Source organism: Heterodontus francisci, chromosome 45 (genome assembly GCF_036365525.1).
Source record: "Heterodontus francisci isolate sHetFra1 chromosome 45, sHetFra1.hap1, whole genome shotgun sequence".
NCBI classification, from domain to species: domain Eukaryota; kingdom Metazoa; phylum Chordata; class Chondrichthyes; order Heterodontiformes; family Heterodontidae; genus Heterodontus; species Heterodontus francisci.
This window is the reverse complement of record NC_090415.1, coordinates 6,056,139-6,077,627: the sequence shown is the minus strand read 5'-3', so window position 1 is coordinate 6,077,627 and position 21,489 is coordinate 6,056,139. Positions and strand designations below refer to the sequence as shown.

Sequence of the window (21,489 nt, the reverse complement as noted above, 5' to 3'; positions counted from 1 at the left end):
CCGCCCCCCCACCCCCTCCCCCCGAAAAGACGGCTCTGAGGACTTCAAGCAATCTTGGACTGTTCCACATCTGGCAGGAGCGTAAATCTGTCAGGACTCTAATTGTTTTCTATTTTAAATGTTGTTTATACCTTAGGAGTGTTTAAGAATGTAGCTTTCCTAATTATACGGTTAATTTGTTGATTTAAAGACACCTGGTTTGGTTAGCCTCACTCGGGGGTTAATAGATGGTACAGTTTGGCTGGGTCTTTCTTTAATGTGGAGAGTTTAAAAACGATATGTTAGGCGATCTGTGGAGGGACGGGACTGAATTAACAGTGCGTTTCTCCCACCACAATCTGAATCATATATTTTGATTGGAGGTTTTGAATGGGGCGGTCGGTCATAACATCACATACAAACATGCACAAACGGCCAGTCACACAAAAGCACACTCACAGAGAAACACACCAACACAATCAGACTATCACACATGCAAATACTTTTGGCTTCAAAGTCATAACCTTAGAACATAGTAGCATGGTAGGAAGAGTGAGCATTTTATTGGTTTCCATCCATCAGATCTAAATCCTTGATGAACATTTAAGTCTTGAATCATTCCATAAAGTTTTGAGGCAGAACAAGGATGTGTGGTTACATTTACAATTTTTTAACCATTAAGAATTCAACCCTTCAAGCCTGTCCCCCGTTTCAATTCGATCTTGGCCGGTCGGTACCTCAATGTCATTTCCCACCCCAGGTCCATATCCCTTGACTTGTTTACCTCATAAAAATATCTATCAACCTCAGTCTTAAAAGTTACAGTTGGCGCCCAGCCTCACTCCCTTTGACAGGAGCGAGTTCCAACCTTCTACCACTCATAGTGTGGAAAAAGGCTTCCTGATTTCGAACCTGAATGGGCCAGCTCGAACTGCAATATTTATATCCCCTTATTGATGATTCCATTTTTCCGCATGCACCTTCCAAACCCACGGCCTCTACCACCTAGAAGTACAAGGGCAGCAGATGCACGGGAACCCCACCATCTGCAAGTTCCCCTCCAAGCCACACACCATCCTGGCTTGGAACTACATCGGCCCTTCCTTCACTGTCGCTGGGTCAGAATCCTGGAACTCCCTCCCTCACAGCACTGTGGGTATATCTGCACCAGATGGACTGCGGTGCTTCAAGAAGGCAGCTCACCACCACCGTCTCAAAGGGCAATTGGGGATGGGCAACAAATGTCTTGCCAGTGATGCCCACATCCCATGAATGCATTAAAAAAATCTAAGTGATACAAATCCTTTGACCAGTTTAAACACCTCGATCAGATCAGCCCTCGCTTTCCTACAATCAATGTGAGCCAATTCTAACTGCGAGTAAAGACTTTTCTTGCAAACAAAAGGAGAAATTTGCAGAAAGCAGTTCGGAAAACAAGCAAAAAGGGACCGTTTCACATTGGCGAATGTTACTTGTTAGGTTAAAATAGAGTTCTTAATTCTTCAATTGGTGCCTTTCATGACGTCAGGAGGGTCCAAGCCAATGAAACACTTTTGAAATAAAGTCACTGTTGCAATGGAGGAAACGCCACAGCGAATGGTGCGCACAGCAAGATCCCACAGTGGTCATGTAATCTTTTCCACTGATATTTGTCGAGGGATAATTACACCTAAAATATGAATACCCCTCCCCCCCACCCCACACCCCACTATGAAATAATGTCATGGCATCATTTACATCCATCTGAGAGGGCAGACTGATCTCCACCAGTTATTTTTAGACTGTGGGCATGGAAATATTTATCACATGAAAACTATGTCGCTTAATCTGTCTGATACAAGTCTGAGTTGAACTGAGTGTTGTTGCATCAAGCAGATTTGGAACTCTGGGCACGGTCTATAAAATGGCATCTGGGCAGTTGCACAAAATGGACGGGATCCCCATCGGCCGCAAGTTAGGCGCCCCCTGCCCGATACCTATTCCCATTCAAGTCAGTGCAACGGAATGCCGGGTGGGCGCCGTGTGGGCGGCCGAGGGGACGGCGCCCATTGTTGCGTCTCCGCCCCGATGAAATTCCGCAACTGTTTCTGAACTGCTCCAATCCCATTAGCAGTCGAAATTCGATTTCAATTAGCTCCAGCACACGGCTACTTTTTGCAGCTTGATCTCTGTTGACAGATGTTGGCGGTGTTGTTACTGGTGAACATCTGGGTTTTCCACCTGCACCGGCAAAATGCTAAAAGGAGGTTGACAGGAAGCACAGGATAAAAAAAAACTAAATCTTGGAAGCCAGTGCACGAGGAACGGGATCACAACAGGTACTCGTTACATGACCAGCCAATATCTACTTCAATTGACTACCTTAAATCTAAATACTGACATATAATGGGAGGCGAGAGTCGTACTGCTCATTACGCTACCACACATAACAACTATCAAGTCCTGAAATATCTTCACACTGTATCTTTCTTCCGAGTACAGTGCACAAAGTATTGTCCAATTAAAAGGTAGTATCGTCATCTATTGCTTCTATATGAGTCACATCATCAAGCAGTCGTTCTCGAACGTAAATCCTGTATTCTGTGGGTTGGAAATACATCAGGTTATTATTTAAATAATATCATTGGTGCACATCCAAAGCAGAACAAAGACAACGTACAAAGAATAAATATTACATTCATGTATGTGATTCGATCAGAATGCGATTTCAAAGATACTTCGGCCGGACTTTTTCCCTTGTCGGACAGGAGCCATCCACCAATCGAAAAGTCGGTGGCGATCCCGCCCCCTGCCGGGCCTGAAGATCCAGCCCGGATTTTACAGTCCCCAGGCCCTTAATTGGTCTTAGGCCAGATATCCACCTCATTGAGGGTGTTGGGGGTGGTTGGGGCATTGAGGGCGGCCCGATCAGGAGCCCCACACCGACCCCAACTCCCCAGGCCGTCAGAGAGCCACCTGCTTTTGTCAAGCGGCTTTTCTCAGGCCTGGGACGCCCAGCTGCCAATGGAGATTTCAGCCTGCACGGGGTGCAGTGGGTGCAGAAAGTGATCCCAATAGCGTCACAACGGGTGCAGAGACCCACAAAAGGTTAGGTCTTCTGACTGCATGTTGCAAATGCAGAAAGTAAGAAGTGCACCGACATAAAGTGTGCATCCTACCACGTTTACTCTTGCACGTCTTCGGTTTTCTGAAGTAATACACAAAAAGGACCAGAATCAGGAGCAGGATCACAGTCGCTAAGAACCAGCCGATGATCGTCTTAACATTGGAGGATCCTGGAGTGAGTTTGTAAAAAAAACACCAATGTAAGTCAGTTTAACGGTATCATTTCAGACATTTCTTGTACGCCAATCAATTGAACATGAAACCCTTTCTTCCCCAAAAAATTCTTGCTGTGAACGTCATCTGTGCCGGGTGCCCAAAAGAGATGCATTCGGATTTTCCCACCAGTTATAGGCCCCACCCACTTTTCAATTCAATTGGCATCAATGTATTGGTCTCCTGGATGAAGTATCTTAGACAGAATTGTAACAAGCTCCCAACAACTAATGGGTAAAGCAGGTGAAAACGTTGTCTTTGTGATGGATCAATGCCCTAAGATGGACCCACTGTCTTTACCCATCCGCAGACTCCTCCTGCTCATGTCAATGGCTGATGTCTGCCTCCTGTAAAGCTTATCGCTGACGTGAGATTAGGAGTGTCCTTTTTTATTCGTTCATGGGATGTGGGCGTCGCTGGGCAGGCCAGCATTTATTGCCCGTCCCTAATTGCCCTTGAACTGAGTGGCTTGCGAGGCCATTCAAAGTCAACCCCGTGGCTGTGCGTCTGGAGTCACATATAGGCCAGGCCAGGTCCGGACGGCAGACTCCCTTCCCTAAAGGACAGTAGTGAAGCAGATGGTTGAATGGTCATCATTGGATTAGCTTTGTTTCAAAAAATTTCAGACTTATTCATTAAATTAAAATTTCACGTGATAGGATTTGAACCAATGGCCTCACAACACTAGTCTTGGTCTTTAGCGTATGAGCTCAGGGGCATCACCACCACCTCCCCGTAAGGGATCGGTGTGATATTAACTCTCAAAATGGATTTGGAGATAGACTAGAAAGTGAATGAAACGAGTAAAGAGGCAGAGTGTGTGGTTAATTAGATAGCTCTACCAAGTGTCCTGCACAGACACGATAAAACTCCTTCGATGGTGTGTTAGTCTAAGGTTACAAAGCTTGGACATTTCTGTGTCTTCATTCCCAGAACTGGAAAGATTGCAATCTTCTTATTCATCACCAGTGACTGCAAGCTTATCTCTCTCACAACCATCCTGCCTTCACAGTGCATAGAAAATGTCAACAGCACATGCCCTTACCTGTTCTGCAAAGAAAAAGGGGTCGAATATAAAGTAGGAAAGAATGCGTTCAGCATCATATAAATGATTGGTTTTCTGTACTGTGCCCTATTTCCTATGTTAGTCCACTTTCCCAGACTACCAAGAGGGGTTCAAATAAAGTTAAATGTGAATGAATGATAACAACTCAGCTTTTAGTTTCGAATGGCTAGATTTTAACATTTACCATTCCGGTTAGAAACGTTTCCATGACCTAGAATAACCTTTCATAACCTTACTGAAGCATTCAAAAGTTACTTGAAAAGCAAGAATGGACAAGGTTAGGTGGAGAAGGCAGGGGACCGGGCACTAAGTCAATGGCTCACTCGGAGAGCCGGTGCAGACACGATGGGCTGAACGGCCTCAATTGCCCCTAGTGTAGGTAGCTGGTAGGGGAATATGGGATTACTGTAGGGTTAGTATAAATGGGTGGTTGTTGGTCAGCACAGACTCGGTGGGCCGAAGGGCCTGTTTCAGTGCTGTATCTCTAAATAAAAAATAAATAAACAGTTGGGCCAAATAGCCTGTTCTTATGCGATAGCTTCTATGTAATTCTATGCAATTCAATGTCGCCTTAAATTGAGGGCCTCCCCTCCTGATAAGCCCCGGCAATTCTAAATGCTTGCAATGCAAACCTCACTCACCTCGAACGGCAACGAGAACAGATTCGGTGTAAGTCGAGTTGAGTAATCTTCCATTTACTTGCACTTCGTATGAACAAACATAGCGACCTTCAATACTATCACCGCTGTTGTTTAAGGGAAAGGTGAAGGTAGAATTTGGCATTGACAAACGTTGCACTTGCCTCGATCCACTGGTACCCACTTCCAATAAGTACATCGTGCCATTTGCTGTGCCATTTTGAACCGTGCAGTTAATGAGATTTTTCCCTCCGACTGTGAATAAGTCTATTTTAGGCTTTTGCAGAGGATCTGTTTCGAAGAACACGCGGATGAATGAAAGTTCCGCAGACACGTCGGCAAGCATGTAATTATACCGTTATACTCGAAATTAATGTACATTAGAAAGCCAAAACAGCCTGGCGCTCTCTGCAGGCGAGGTGAACCAACTGTGCCTGCCCTTAACTAATGTGGCTGAAGGTCTGTGAGTGAGCATGACCAGATTAACCATCATGCTCAGCAAGGAATTATCCGACAGTGCTGAGATCAGAATTGTGTTTTCAACCCTTTGAAAAAATAAACCTACTGAACTTGCCGAACTGAGAGGCTAACAATGTTATCGTAAGGGAACAGAGATAGCGCAAGTGAAGAGAATGACATCGGTATTTGTATTTCTGAAGAATAGATCTTGGAGACTGTGCAACTTAGATAAGATGGGGCCTCGCGTTCTAACAAATTCTACAAGTATCGTTATCTGGAAGATTGACTACAAGCAGCTTCCTGAGATTAAAAAGTACAGAAAGAAAGGTGAGCAACTTTGTGGGCGGGTTCAAACCCCGCGGTTTAAACAAAGACCTCAGAATATAATTGAGTTACGTGTTTTTTTAAGGGAAACGTCATAGCCTGTCAATATAATAACCCAGGCCCATGCCCTGAAAAGGGGTACAAAAGGCTGCATTCATCAGAGACCTTTACTGCAGTCAAGAGGCAGGATCCCAACAGGTGTTGGAAGGAGCATCTGCAATTGACAGGCGCTGGCCACTTCAGCTTATTGCACGACGAATTATTGGCAACACAGTTGAGCATTCTGACCCTGGATCTTGTTGAAGCTTTTATTTGTTGGGAGTAAAGGAATGAGCAGCTTTTAAAAATTATTTTCTTTCTCAAACTGTTAAACATGTCATCATTTTCTCTAATCAATTTAAATTTTCCATAAATATCTTAAACCGGTGCCCGTTTTTAAATCCATACAAATAAATTAACCTTATTAAGCACAACAACTTTTCGATTGAGTCCTCAATTTGTTCCCGCACAATTCGCAGGTCAGAAGGAACCTGCCTGACTGAGTGTTTGAAAAGAATAATGTTTAAATCCTTCCTGTTAAACTTACCACATGCCATGTCTCTTAAATGTCTCACATACTGTATCCAAAAATGTTATTATGTGAAACAGATCTAATTTGCATTTGAATTAATCAATTTCTTTTTCCTTTTTACCCCTTACAATACAAGAGAGGCTACATCTCAGAAGTACTTAATTGTCTATAAAATGCGTTGGACGTCCTGAATTTCCCAAGGGATGACACTGAAAGGCAAGTTTTATTCCTTGTTCTTTCACCCCTCCCTCCTTTCTTTGAAACTGACACTTCTAGTGACCACAATCGCCCTCAGCATTCAAACGTGGGAAAATTGTGGACCGCAATGAGTAAATGATTAGGTGACACCATTCGAGGGATCCAGACATTTTATCGAACAAATGTATGGTGTTATGAAAGTACTTCTGGTTTTTTTTTGAAAAAGTGTCACGGAGGAAGAGACTCAATTCTTGATGAATGTTTAAACAGTCAAGCCAGCTGAAGGAGAAGGGAATTCCCAGGGAAGGAGAGAAGACGACAACCCAGCTCAGCTTTCCAGCACCTCTCTAAAAGACCCTGAGAAGTCCACTGTGTCAACTCATCTCGCCACCCATCTTTGAAGAAAAACCTGCTAAATTATTTCTCAAAGCTGCCTGAAAAGAACTGTTGGAACAGATCCCAGTGACCCGTCTATGTGTACTCGGAGGCCAGATTATGTGCCAGTTTTGGAACACAACAATCTCATCTGCTGTTTTCTTCAAGAATTAGCACGTATTACGCTCAAGTGGTTTTCTTTTTTGTCTGTAACAGAGCTCTGAATAAAAATCCCTTTTATTTTTCCAGTTAACCAGTGTATGCGTGAGTGTGTGACTGTGAGGGGCTATGGCAAAAAGGGAACTTTAAAATTTCAATCTGTGTGTTTATATTTTGCTTCATTACTGGTTTAGAGTTGTTTTATAATAAACTGAAAATGTTATAGCTCATTAAAGAAACCTGGTTAGTGTGTTCAATTCTGGGAAAAATAGAATATAAGATTGATGATATCAGTAAGTGGGAAAATGTAAATATATGCTGTGACCTGTGGCGAGTAGAACTCGAATAGACAGTGCACTCCTCGCACCTCAGTCTTGACACAACTAAATTCAATTCACTCAATTCTGCCCCAATAAATGGCACGGAACAAGGAACACAGCTTAGGTGGATGTGAACAGCCGCATGGTATGACTGGAAGAAATGCAGGGGACTTCTCTCTCTGCCCCGGGGAACAGCATTTATCCTGTGCCCGACATCAGCAAAGCGGGTGACGCAGTTTGCCTACCACGTTATTCGTGGTGGGATCTTGCTGTGCGCAACAGAGCTGTTTCCTTCCCCGCATTGCCAAAGTGGCTGAACTTGGAAGTTACTGAATGGGCTGCAACATGTGTTTGGGAAGCCCTGAGATTGTGAGAGGTCCTTGATATAAAAGACAATTTATGTGTCCTTTCTTTTTTTTTGCCTGTTTTTTCTGCCCTGCATTTTCGTTCTCTCTCTCTCTCTCTGTCTTCCTGTCTTCCCTTCCTGCTTTCTTCCTTTCAATCTTCCTGCCTTTCATTCCATAATTCGTTCATTCTGCCCTTTTTATATATATATATATATTTATAGCCACTCCAGGCGCTGCTTCACAAACCACTGACCACCTCCAGGCGCGTATCCATTGTCTCTCGAGATAAGGAGGCCCAAAAGAAGAATATATATATTGCTCTCCTTTCCACCTTTCCTGCGAGATTATTTCATAGTTGGCATCTATGCAGTGTGATCTTCATATGCATGAAAATATATAGCCTTCTCACCTGTTACAGCGATGTACACGGAGGCATTGAGAGAAGAATTTAGGTATCGCCCAGAAAGTTGGTTTCCATACTTGCAGCTGTACATCCCAGCATCCTTCTCAGTTAAATTGGTCAATTGAATGGTGGCGGAATTGACTCCTTGCTGGAGGTCTCGGTGGGTCAGGTAAATGTTATTGATGTAAAAGTCAATTCCTCGGCTTGTGTTTCGTTCTCCGATGGTGCAATTTATAATAACCGACTCCCCTTTCAGAAATACGTTGTAGCTGGGTTCCAAAAGTATTGTCGGCTTGATCCCTGAGACAAAACAGCAATGTAGAGGGGAATCAATTAAAACACAAACATGCACCAATTCCAATCTTCATAGCTGACTATCACAGAGAGAGGGGGGACAGAGATAGAGGGGACACAGAGATAGGGCGGACAGGGAGCGAAAGGGGAGGGAGAGAGAAAGAGAGGGGGCAGAGAGAGAGGGGGACACAGAGAGCGTGGACGAGACAGAGAGGGGGCGGAAGCACAGAGGGGGAAACACAGGGAGAGAGAGACAGAGAGAGATCACTCCTGACTGATGGATATCTATCTGGAATACTCCACATCATTACAACAAGTGTGCGGGAAAATATTGACTACTTGTGCAAGCAAATAATGCCAGCCATCTCATGAAATCAGTGTCTAACATCATGATGAGAAAATAAGTCAAGAAATTAGTCTTCTCGTTTGAAGCTTCTTCACAAAAATGCGCATTTGTTGTCGTTTTAATTCATAATAAGATAAATATTGAATGCCACTATCTTTCTGAAATTGCCTATGTCATTTGGTGATACAGAACTTGAGTATTGCTGAAACCAGAGACATTTGTCAAAGCTTTCCATCTTGCACTCATCAGGACAATTCGCAAGAATGCCAATGTAAGGGAGAGCAACAACTTTATCCTGTATGAGAAGAGAGTGCTGATCGGTTGGCAAGTGGATTCTGATTGGTGGAGGTGTTGCCATGGAGAATGCACCAGTTTATGGTGACTGACAGTTACCTGCCCAGCTTTACTTGAAATTTAAACCAGGCATCTTGACCCTGATTGGTCAAGGATTGCCCTGAGGAATGAACCACGGAATGGCTGTCACTTATTTTGTTTAGCTGCAACAGGCGCAATGTGTGCACATGTTCTTTCTGTCTGCAAAGAGCAGGGCCCTGTGTATTAATATATGCAGCTTCCAGTACGCGCAGATGCACCACACTTCGAGCCCGACTGATGATCTTAAACTGGTTGTCAGCGTAATTCTTAGCACACTGAGGATTATTTAGCAAATGTTGTGCAATCGCGGAATCACATCTAATGTTGGACACTATGTTTTGCATACCGCAAGCACAGGCTGGTTGGGCACGGTTTGTACCTTGCCCATTGCGAACAGCGGAAGGGACATGTTTGACACAATGCACCAGTCTTTGTGATGTGCGGCCAATATACCAAGCATCGCCCTGGCATTGAAATTCATGTACTGCAATACTGGTGCATTCTCCATGGCAACGCCTCTACCAGTCAGAGTCCACTTGCCAACCAATCAGTACTCTTTTCTCACACAGTTTAAATCTGCTGCTTTCCCTTACATGAGTATTCTTGCGGACTGTTCTGATGAGCGCAAGATGAATAGCTTCTCCAAAATGTCTCTGTGTACCACGATGCTTTGAAAATGGCACCATTTTGTTCTCCACGGTAAAACTGTCAATTAGGATGGGAATATTTTAGAATGGCACTGCCCTTACCGGAACAAATGACACTGGCATCCTCTCCGTGATGGCAGTTGTGCTGACCCCAAAACCTGGACGTGCAGTACCACAGCACCGATTCATCTCCGCGGCAGGCGACATCGTCCAACCATATGGGTCCGGCGCCCCTTCCGAAGCGAGCGTGCGTTGGCGCGGCGACAGCGTTTCCGCACCCCAGAGCACTACAGACAACTTTGGCGTCGAGCAATCCCCACTGGTCATCACAGATGGTCCCCCAGCTGTCGCCGAAGGAGATCTCCACTCGGCCCTCACAAGGGTTACTCCCGTTCACCAGTCGCTGCTCCATGCTTTCTGTTCGGGTGATAAAAGAGGTGTTACACTCCAGGCCATTCGGCCCATCGAGTCCACGCCAGCTCTCCACGGAGCTGTGCAGTCAGTCCCACTCCCCGGCTCAACCCCTTACCCCCTGCAAATCTATTTCTCTCAGCTGGCCGTCCAACTTCCTTTTGAAGTCTGTGATCATCTCTGCTTCCACCCTGCCCTTGTGGGCAGCGAGTTCCAGGCCATTAGCACCTACTGCATTAAAAAGTGCTTCCTCATATTCCCCCCTGCATCTTTTGTCCAAGACTTTCAATCTGTGTTAATGGGAACAGCTTCTCCTTGTCTAGTCTAGGTAAGCTTGTCATAAACTTGTACACGTCTAATAAATCTCCCCTCAATCTCCTTTGTTCTAAGGGGAACAAGTCCAGCTTTTCCAACCTAACCTTGTAACTGAAATCCCCCCCCATCCCTGGAACCATTCTGGTAAACCTCCTCTGCACCCTCTCAAGGACCCTCACCTCCTTCCTGAAGTGTGGTGCCCAGAACTGGACACAATTCTCCAGCTGGGGCCCAGCCAGAGCTTCATAAATGTTCAGCATAACCTCCCTGCTTTTGTACTCTGTGCCTCTCCTTACGAATCCCAAGATCCCCTCTGCTTTACTGACCACTTTCTCAATATGCCCTGCCACCTTCAAAGATCGATGCACAGGCACCCCCAGGTCCCTCTGTTGCTGCACACACTCTTTGGGACTGTGCCAATGTGTATACATTGCCTCTCCCTCTTCCTTCTACCAAAATGCGTCGCCTCACGCCCGCCAGTGTTAAAGTCCACCTGCGACCACTCTGCCCATTCTGCTGGCCTCGCACTGTCCCCTTGCAGGGGGTTTCTATGGGGCATCTCCAACTCGTCCAACTGTTTGTTCCTTATCGAAGCCTTTGCCCAGTTGCCCGAACACTCTGAGGTTGAAATTCGTCTTGGGCTGGAGCCTATCGGCCGCCTATAATACATCCCACCCGCCTTTCAGCTCCATTGACGTCCAATGGGTGAGCGGTCAATCCCCAGCAGTGGCAATATCGGGTGGTATTGGACCGGCTGCCCATTCGGAGCGGCAGTACCATCAACGACAATGGACTGGGATACACCTTCGGGTGGTCTAATGGGAACTTGATGCACTGCTGCCCAAGATGAATACCAAACTCCGAATTTGAATTTCACATCACACACTAATACTTGTGGTAGTTAGAACGCAGAAACCAGACGCACCAGCTCGGCTGAACAGCAGAGCGGACGCAAAACGAGCAGTCAGGATCCGTGCTGTACCGGCCGCCCAATAATCAATTCCACTGAAGTCAGTTAAGCGGACTATTGGCTAAACCACGTAACAGGCAGCCGATGGGAAACTGCCCATTTTGCACCCACTGCCCAACACCTCTCCCTAATCCACAGGGACCAATACCATTCAGCCACGCCCATTTCAAAGCCATTCCCCGCTTAGCTCCATCCGATGAACTGCAACGGAAGGAGAAGTTATTCGTGGCGTGTAAATGAGTGCCCAATTTTTTTTTTTTGTTGTAGCTGCAATCCCAGAAGGCCTCGGGCATCTCTCGACATTGGAGAGAGAGAGAGAGAGAGAGAGAGAGAATTGCTAATGTATCGCTTGATGATCACCACAAGGGGAAGGTAGATCACCATGAATGACCATAGCCAGTCGGGGGAATTGAACCCACACTGTCAGCATTGCCTTGATATCACCCTCTCGCTAACTGATGAAGTGTCCCATTTGATCCCGCCTATTCTACACGATTACTCAAAGTTAAAATTGCTCCCCTTATAAGCAAGAAATCATGGAAAATGCAATGCCACCCACTGTCTATCCCCATGCACGACAAAATAATACCCCCAAAACCTGAACAGGATTAGAGTGGTCCTCCACAATTGTCGCTAAAATAAACACAAAACGCTGCTGAGGCTGGAAATGTGAGAACAAAAGGGAAAGGTGTTTTAATAGGGCAAGGGGGGTAGGAGAGAGTATATAACAAAGCAGTCATGGGACAAAGGCAGAGAGTGTGTTAATGCTTGTGGTGAAAGACTGAATACCAGCTGGGCCACATGACTGTAGATGTGCTCGTGACCATTCCTGAATGTCCGATTTCACTGTCATTATTGAAGTCGCCTACCTGCGATGGTTATTGAAAGGGCTTCGCTTTGGGTCGAGTTGTACCCTCGTCCCACTATCGTCGTTCGGTACGCACAAGTGTAATCCCCTTGATTGGCCATGCTTGTATTTGCAATGGTAAACTCGGCTACAAAGTCCCGCACAGACATCCGAGCATTGGCCAAAAGACCATCTTGGTAGAGGTGGAAGTCACGCGTGCGGTACGGTTTCGGGGCTGTGCACAAGATAGTGAGCAATTGGCCCTGTGGAAACTTCTCGAATTCCGTGTTCATGGAGATAATGGGTCTTTCCACGCTACCTGAAAGAGAACACAGGTGAATGGTATGCCGGGAAAAGCTGTTTTTACACACACTGCCTGAAATGGGTGCAGCAAGGCAGCCCAAGCAACTCACATCTCTCAGCTCGACATTGCGTTGAGCACTCCGGATTCTCAATCTGGGGGAACAGACTGAGAACGGGATTTCAAAAGCGGGAAGGCGATGACACTGTGGTTTGGATGCAGTGGGGCCAGGAGATGCAGGAATCGAGAGCTGGAATCCAGGAATCACAGGCACCGCTCGCTGGAGCTGATGCACTGGTGGAAAGGTGTCACTACAGATCACACTTCACAGAGTGGTTTTGTTATAAATGTGCAAGCAGGAATGTATGATAGAATACGGAAGAGAGACAGAATGGCCCCAAACTGAGGAGTAAATTATGTCTTCAAATCATGTTCGAAATAAACAAACGCCTACAACCCATTGGCATTTGTTGTCAATTATCTTAGAGTCATAGAGATATACAGCACAGAAACAGGCCCTTCGGCCCACCGTGTTTGTGCCAGCCATCAAGCACCTACCTATACTAATCTCATTTTCCAGCACTTGGCCCGTAGCCTTGTATGCTATAGCATTTAAAGTGCTCATCTAAATACTTCTTAAATGTTGTGAGGGTTCCTGCCTCTACCACCCCTTCAGGCAGTGCGTTCCAGATTCCAACCACCCTCTGGGTGAAAAGATTGCTCCTCAAATCCCCTCTAAGCCTCCTGCCCCTTGCCTTCAATCTATGCCCCCTGGTTATTGGCCCCTCCGCTAAGGGAAAAAAGTTTCTTCCTATCTAACCTATCAATGCCCCTCATAATTTTGTCCACCTCAATCAGGTCCCCCCTCAGCCTTCTCTGCTCTCAGTAAAACAACTCCAGCCTTTTCAGTCTCTCTTCATAGCTGAAATGCTCCAGCCCAGGCAACATCCTGGTCAATCTCCTCTGCACCCTCTCCAGTGCAATCACATCCTTCCTATAGTGTGGTGCCCAGAACTGTACACAGTACTCCAGCTGTGGCCTAACTAGCATTTTACATAGCTCCATCATAATCTCGCTGCTCTTATATTCTATGCCTCGGCTAATAAAGGCAAGTATCCCATATCCCTTCCTAATCACCTTATCGACCTGCGCTGCAGCCTTCAGTGATCTCTGGACAAATACACCAAGATCCCTCTGACCCTCTCTACTTCCTATGGTCCTACCATTCATTGTATGTTCCCTTGCCTTGTTAGGCCTCCCAAAATGCATCACCTCACACTTCTCAGGATTAAACTCCATTTGCCACTGCTCTGCCCATCTTACCAGCCCATCTATATCGTCCTGTAATCTAAGGCTTTCCTCCTCACTATTTACTACACCACCAATTTTCGTGTCACCTGCGAACTTACTGATCATACCTCCTATATTCACGTCCAAATCATTAATAAAACTCTGCCCTCTCGTCACTGACCCTCCTGACGGTCAGCAAGCTTCCTCCACGTCTATTCTCTGACAAGCCCTGACAATCCTGAACACCTCGATTAACTCGGCCCCTTCACCTTCTCTGCTCTAAGAAGAGCAATACCAGCTTCACCAGTCTCTCCACATTTACTGAAGTCCCCGAATCCCTGGGACCATTCTTGTCAACCTCCCTCCGCACCCTCTCCAAAGCCTCGACATCCTTTCGAAAGTCTGCGGTGTCCTAGAATTGGGGCAGAATCCTCCAGCTCAAGCACAAAACCACATTCCCTTGCCCAAGCTAGCATTGTGATAAATCTCCTTTGAAGCCTCGCCAAAGGCCTGTCATTCTGTGCAGTGTTCATCGCATGATGTATCCTGGTTGAACATGCATTTCAGAAGTGAAAATGAATTCAGAAGGACAGTATTTGAATGGGCGACTCACTTGCGATTGTTACCTTGACCCGGTCGCTGTGAGTTGACGAGTACAGCTTGCTTTTGATCAGCACTTGGAACATGCAGGTGAAGAAGCCTTCCTGGTGCAAGGTTACATTTTGCACAGTTAAGACGGCGCTGGATGCTGAGATCGGCCCCACAGAGGTAACAGCACCAGACTCCCCGACTTTGTAGAGGTAAAATGTTATCACCGCAAAGACGCTGGAGGAGGAGCATCGGAAATTTGCGGCTTCACCTTGAACAAATGCGGCGGACAAGCGCAACACGGAAATCGACGGCCTCTGCAGTTTATCTGCATCGAAAGAAGAGAGTGAGCTGGTGGCCCCGATCAAACCGTACCATCATGGGCCAAGTGTAAAATGGGCAGGGGCCGCATCTGTCGCCCATTCTAAATCCCGCCCAATAGTGAAGTCAATGCAACTGAATATCTAGTGAGGACTGGAGCAGAGGGCAAGATGAATTTCCCACCCATTCAGAAATATAACATAACCACACGCATCAGCCATTTCCCTTCCATGTTTTTAATCACCAAGAGCATATTGGGAATGGAGATGTACATGACTGAAGCACATCTCGTGGATTGTGACAAAAGGCATCGCTTGAAAGTTATTCAGAGAATATCTGTCAATCGAGTAATTTTGGTTACATCTTAACATGTGAATATTATCATCACGATACTGACTAGGGGGTTCTGGATAGAAGATTGGTTAGCCAACAGGAAACAGAGAGTGGGCATCAATGGGTCATTTTCTGGTTGGCAGGATGTAATGAGTGGTGTGTCACAGGGATCAGTGTCGGGGTCTCAACTTTTTACCATTTATATAAATGACTTGGATGAAGGGACTGAAGGTATGGTTGCTAAATTTGCTCAAGACACAAAGATAGGTAGGAAAGTCAGTTGTGAAGAGGACATAAGGAGGCTACAAAGGGATACAGATAGGTTAAGTGAGAGGGAAAAGATCTGGCAAACGTAGCCCGAGTGGGAAAATGCGAAATGGTCCATTGTGGCAGGAGGAATGAAAAAGAAGCATATTATCAAAATGGTGAGAGATTTGCAGAGCTCTGAGATGCAGAGGGATCTGGGTGTCCGGGTGCATGAGTCACCAGAGGTTAGTATGCAGGTACTGCAAGTAATTGGGAAAGTTAATAGAATGTTGTCGTTTATCTCGAGGGGAATTGAATATAAAAGTAGGGAGGTTATGCTTCAGTTCCACAGGGAATTGGTGAGACCACATCTAGGGTACTGTGTGCAGTATTGATCTCCTTATTTAAGGAATTATGTAAGTGCGTTGGAGGCAGTTCGGAGAAGGTTTACTCGACTAATACCTGGAATGGGTGGGCTGTCTTATGAGGAAAGGTTGGACAGGCTAGGCTTGTATCCGCTGGAGTTTAGAAGAGGAAGAGGCGACTGAACTGAAACAGATAAGATCCTGAGGGGTCTTGACAGGGCGGATGTGGAAAGGATGTTTCCCCTTGTGGGAGATTCTCGAACTAGGGGGTCAATGTTTACAAATAAGGGGTCGCTCATTGAAGACAGTGGGTCATGCGACTTCAGAGATCTCTTCCTCAAAAGGCGGTGGAAGCACAGTATGTTTGAATGTCTGTCTTGGCAAGGACCACCAAGAACAACAAAAGCAACAACTTGGGATAGAAATTGGACTCAGTTGCGTGCACAAAATGGGCATAGAGAAGGGTGAGGGCCCTGGAGGGGTTTGACAGCAAGAATGAGCACAGGCAGGGGAAAATCAGGATTATCACATCAGCCACCCTTACACGCCTCGTCTTACAGGCAATTCTATTGTCCTCAATTGGACTGACAGCCAGGCGGCGTGTTTAACTGACGGAGGGTGTGGTGCAATCTCAAAAGTCAAAAGTCTCGTCCACAATATCTTACCCAGAGGGAATCCTGAATTGGGAAGCGACAGGGAAGAACGAAAGAATTCATTCTCACTTCATGCAAATGGATGGGGGCATCTGTGGAGCCCACGTAAAAGTGACGCAAACGGGGGTTACAGACTGAAAATTCATGGCGGGATGTGTCACTCAGTGGGCAGTCACCATTCGGCCTTCCGTTATGCACAGTGCCTGAAGTCTAGTGGCATTGCAGACAACGGAATCAAATACCAGGTCTGGCATCAAAAGGATTGGGGGTGGCGCTGATCTGAATATCGCCTGTTTTGCATCACCGCATGTGACAAATTACAGCCCTTCCAAATATTAATTTGCCTGCCACTACTATTTGCTTCCCAAAGGCTTCCATGAAGTTCTGAGTCCGACGCCTTTCGCACATTCAAACACCAAACTGGATCGTGCACCCTCCAGTCCTTGATGCTGCAGGAACCCGAGGGAACTCACAAATAGGCTTCCATTATGCCCGTCTCAAGGGGCATCGAGCTCCTTACCAGCGGGGCTGAAAATGGACTTTGGTAGCCATGCAGATCAGCCTGATTGGAGCTCTGAAGGGATGCCTCTCCTTACCTGTCACGGTCACCTTCACCCGGTCGCTCTCCGTCGAGTTGTGGAGCTTCCCCGAGCGCTTTAGCTGAAACAAGCAGGCGTAATGTCCATCGTCAGCATATGTGATGTTGGCGATGGAAAAGGTCACAGCGAAGCCCGCCATTGGCACGGCCTGGTAGGTCACCGAGGTTGCCCCGTCAATCTTGAGCAAGAGGAAGATGGCCCCGGTGAAGACTGTGGAGGCCGTGCACCTAACGCTGACAAACTCGCCAATGGAATATTTGCCAGAGTCTCGGAAGAGCTGAATATTTGGTTTGGTTGGCTTTTCTAGAATGAAAGGGAGGGAGGGAGATTAAATTAGCCAATGAAGTGTTGCAAAATCACATAACCACAGAACGAGGCCACTCAGCCTACCGTGCCGAGGATGAGAACACCTTGAAAGAACGATTGAATTGTTCCCACACTTGCTCCCACTGCCTAAGCTTCCCAACATAGCCTCGCTATCAAGGCAGGATTTATCCGAGTATGCCATCAAGGAGCCGCTAGCCGAACTAAAGACAGTGGGAATTGGTGGGAAAACTCTCCACTGGTTGGAGTTATTGCGAGCACAAAGGAGGATGGTTGTGGTTGTCGGAGGTCAGTCATCTCAGTCCCCAGGACATCACAGCAGGAGTTGCTCGGGGTGGTGTCCTAGGCCCAACCATCGAAAGGTCAAAAGTGGGGATGTTTGCTGACCATTGGACAAAGATCAGCACCATCTGCGACTCCTCAGATACTGAAGCAGTCTGTGTAGAAATGCAGCAAGACCTGGACAATATCCAGGCTTGGGCTGATAAGTGGCAAGTAACATTCACGCCACACAGGTGCCAGGCAATGACCATCTCCAACAAGAGAGAATCTAACCATCTCCCCTTGACATTCAATGACATTACCATCGCTGAATCCCCCACTATTAAAATCGTGTGAGTTACCATTGACCAGAAACTGAACTGGAGTAGCCATATAAATACCGTGGCTACAAGAGCAGGTCAGAGGCTGGGAATCCTGTGGTGAGTAACTCACCTCCTGACTCCCCAAAGCCTGTCCACCATCTACAAGGCACAAGTCAGGAGTGTGACAGAATACTCTCCACTTGCCTGGATGGGTGCAGCTCCAACAACACTCAAGAAGCTCGACACCATCCAGGACAAAGCAGCCCGCTTGATTGGCACCCCATCCACAAACATTCACTCCCTCCACCACCGACGCACAGTGTCAGCAGTGTGTACCATCTACAAGATGCACTGCAGCAACTCACCAAGACTCCTTAGACAGCACCTTCCAAACTCGCGACCTCTACCAACTAGAAGGACAAGGGCAGCAGATACATGGGAACATGACCACCTGCAAGTTCCCCTCTGAGCCATCCTAACTTGGAACTATATCGTCGCTCCCTCACTGTCACTGGGTCAAAATCCTGGATCTCCCTTCCTAACAGCACTGTGGGTGTACCTACCCCACATGGACTGCAGCGGTTCAAGAAGGCAGCTCACCACCACCTTCTCAAGGGCAGTTGGGGATGGGCAATAAATGCTGGCCTGGCCAGCGACGCCCACATCCCATGAACAACTAAACAAAAAAAGCCTACTGGCTCAAACCTAGACGATCACTTACCTATCACAGTGATCTTGACTCTGTCACTCATGGTGGAATTGTACAACTTTCCCCTTCTCTGTAACTGATACATGCAGGTGTAATATCCGCTCTGGCTCATGTTGATGTTTTTGACAGTGAATGTGACGTTGGAATACTTTGCTTCTGCCACCAAGGAACTCACAGAGGTGGACTCGCCGAGTTTTTGCAATTGAAATGTTCCTCCCTTGTAGTAATTGGGCGAGGCGCATTGAATGCTGAAAGACTCCCCTTGAGCAAATATACTGGATGTCCTTAACACATCTATTTCTGGGCTTTGTAACTGATCTGGGTCAAAAGAAAATACAGTGAATCGAAAATCTGTATCGCACCGCAATGGCATATAAATCAATAGAGGCATAATATCAGGTGTCATTGCCACAAAGAGTATACTCTGCTCATTATAATGACAGTAAAGAGTTCTTTCATCATCATTTCACTGGATGTAAGTTGTTCACTGCAGGCCAACGTTAACCTGACACGAACATTTCCCAAATGAACAGTTAAAAATGGGAGACGTTGTGCAGTGCCTGTCACCACATCCTGAAATGCGGAACAGCCCATGAAATACATTTTGTTGGACTTGTATCTTTATAATGGTACATTTATAAAGCTCTGGTTGGGCGCCAATTGGAGCATTGCGTCCAGTTCTGGTCACCACACTTCGGGAAGCAGGTGAGGGTCCTTGAGAGGGTGCGGAGGAGATTTACCAGAATGGTTCCAGGGACGAGGGATTTTAGTTACAAGGTTAGGTAGGAAAAGCTGGGTTTGTTCTCCTTAGGACAAAGGAGATTGAGGGGAGATTTAGTAGAGGTGGACAGGATTATGACATTAGATAAGGTAGACAAGGAAAATGGCTCTGTGACTCTATGCAATGGAGGGAATGGCAGAAAGATGCGACCAGAGGGCAGACGGGTCCTCAGTGCGATGTCTCGTGCAGGTGACCGCATCTCCGTTACGATATGTGGCACTACCCGCTGGAGGCAGTGCCCACGACTAATGTCCACCCTCTCGCCATGCCTACTTCCACCCTTCCCTTCCACAAGGCAGATACGCACCTGAACAAATGACGCCAGCATCGTTCTTCTGTCGGCAGGTCCGGGGGCTGATCGTCTGGATCGGGCAGGACCACAGGAATAACTCGGACCCATTGCACCGGACGTTGTCCAGCAAAATCGGGCCTGCCCCTTCTCCAAACTGGCCACCGGAAATGGCCGATTGGCCAAACCCACATCCGACCTGATTGCAAACAACCTGGACATCCAGAATGTCCCACCCGGAATCACAGATAGTGCCCCAGGTGCCATTGTAGTAAGCCTCGACTCTACCCGAACAGGAATTGGGCCCATCCACCAGTCGAAGTTTAGCGTTATCTGAAAAACCACAAGGAATACAAGATTAATGACCCTAAAAAGCATGACAGAAATTCACTGAAATGTATGCCGTTTGCCCTGTTGCGTAATCCAAAAAGATGGGGACGAATGACATGGCATGGAATGAATTATATACAATTCACAGCACACAAAAATCAACCATTCGGCCCAACAGCTCCGTGCCAGCCCTTATACACCACCTGAGCCTCCTACCACCCTCTTCATCTAACGCTAACTGCAAATCCTGCTATTCCCTTCTCCCCAGCTTTTCCCAAAGTGCATTTCTACTATTCTCCTCAACCAACCCATGTTAGGAGAGTTCCACTTTCTCGGCATTCCCTTGGCCAAGCAGATTGTCCTGACCTCTGCAAGTCTGACCCCGAGCTTCCAGTTGCTTTCACCACCCTCCTCTCGCGTGCCCACATGTCTGCCCTTGGCCTGCTGCAGTGTCCCAGCGAGCCTCAAAACAAGCTCAAGGAACATCACCTCACATTCCAAGTGGGCACTATGCAGCCTTCTTGACTCAACATTGAGTTCAACAATTTCAGAGCATGACTTTTTTTCTGAAACGGGTTTTTCTTTTGCTTTTGGATAGAGCTGTTCATTATTCTGCCATTAACACTCTCTCTGGACTAATACTTTGTCCTTTGTCACAACTATTAGCACTCCATTTGCTCTGTGACATCTCTGTCATTTAATCTCTCCTGCTCTCTGCCCTATCCCTTTTTTTCCTTCTTCCCTGCTCACCCTTTCACTTCGACACTTTCTGTTTCTCCTGTCCTGAATTCTTGGCCGGATTTATTAGTGACTATCTCATACTCATGGCCCTGGGCTTAAGATTTCACGGAAAGCGAAAATATTTTCTCAGGGTCTACCCTACGGAGCCCCTTGCTATCTTTCTTTAAGGGACAGCCTCTAGTATGTCACCCCTTGACCTCCTCTTTGTCAGGAAAAAAAAGGATTCCAACTTGCGCTGATAGTTTGAACCTCTCGAACCTCAATGATCTGGAATCAAACATGAGTTAAATTGTGATGAAGTGATTTTTTTTCTTTCTCTTTCACAAGGAAACGTTTTCCACTCCTTCGCGTCACCAGAATATAGGAACAAAGGAGCAGGAATAGATCATTGAGACACTCGAGTCTGTTCTGCATTTTTGTTTTTATTCTGCCATGGGATGTGGGCATCGCTGGCAAGGCCATGCATTCGATGCCCATCCCTAATTGCCCTTGAACTGAGTGCCTTTGCCAGGCCATTTCAGAGGGCAGCGGGGAGGCAACCACATTGCTGTGAGTCCGGAGTCACATATAGGCCAGACTGGGCAAGTTCAGCCCTGGGTAGCTACCAGTGTGCGCCCATTTATAGCGACTGTATTGTGATTTATCACCTAGATCGGACGACAGATGATGCCAT

General features: G+C 46.6%; 1 protein-coding gene across 1 annotated transcript in view; it reads right to left on the bottom strand.

Moving 5' to 3' along the window:
* Positions 1 to 526: 526 nt before the first annotated feature.
* LOC137356160 (deleted in malignant brain tumors 1 protein-like) overlaps positions 527 to 21,489 on the bottom strand; it is a 38,245-nt gene continuing 17,282 nt past the window's right edge. Inside the window, exons 8-17 of the mRNA XM_068021974.1 lie at positions 19,764 to 20,078; positions 18,688 to 18,993; positions 17,056 to 17,361; positions 14,567 to 14,869; positions 12,385 to 12,681; positions 9,922 to 10,236; positions 8,164 to 8,457; positions 5,005 to 5,292; positions 3,138 to 3,254; positions 527 to 2,559 (exon numbers count right to left, since the gene is read on the bottom strand). Coding sequence (XP_067878075.1) covers positions 2,480 to 2,559; positions 3,138 to 3,254; positions 5,005 to 5,292; positions 8,164 to 8,457; positions 9,922 to 10,236; positions 12,385 to 12,681; positions 14,567 to 14,869; positions 17,056 to 17,361; positions 18,688 to 18,993; positions 19,764 to 20,078 — 2,621 coding nt within the window. The 3' untranslated portion in view covers positions 527 to 2,479. The remainder of the gene's footprint in view (positions 2,560 to 3,137; positions 3,255 to 5,004; positions 5,293 to 8,163; positions 8,458 to 9,921; positions 10,237 to 12,384; positions 12,682 to 14,566; positions 14,870 to 17,055; positions 17,362 to 18,687; positions 18,994 to 19,763; positions 20,079 to 21,489) is intronic.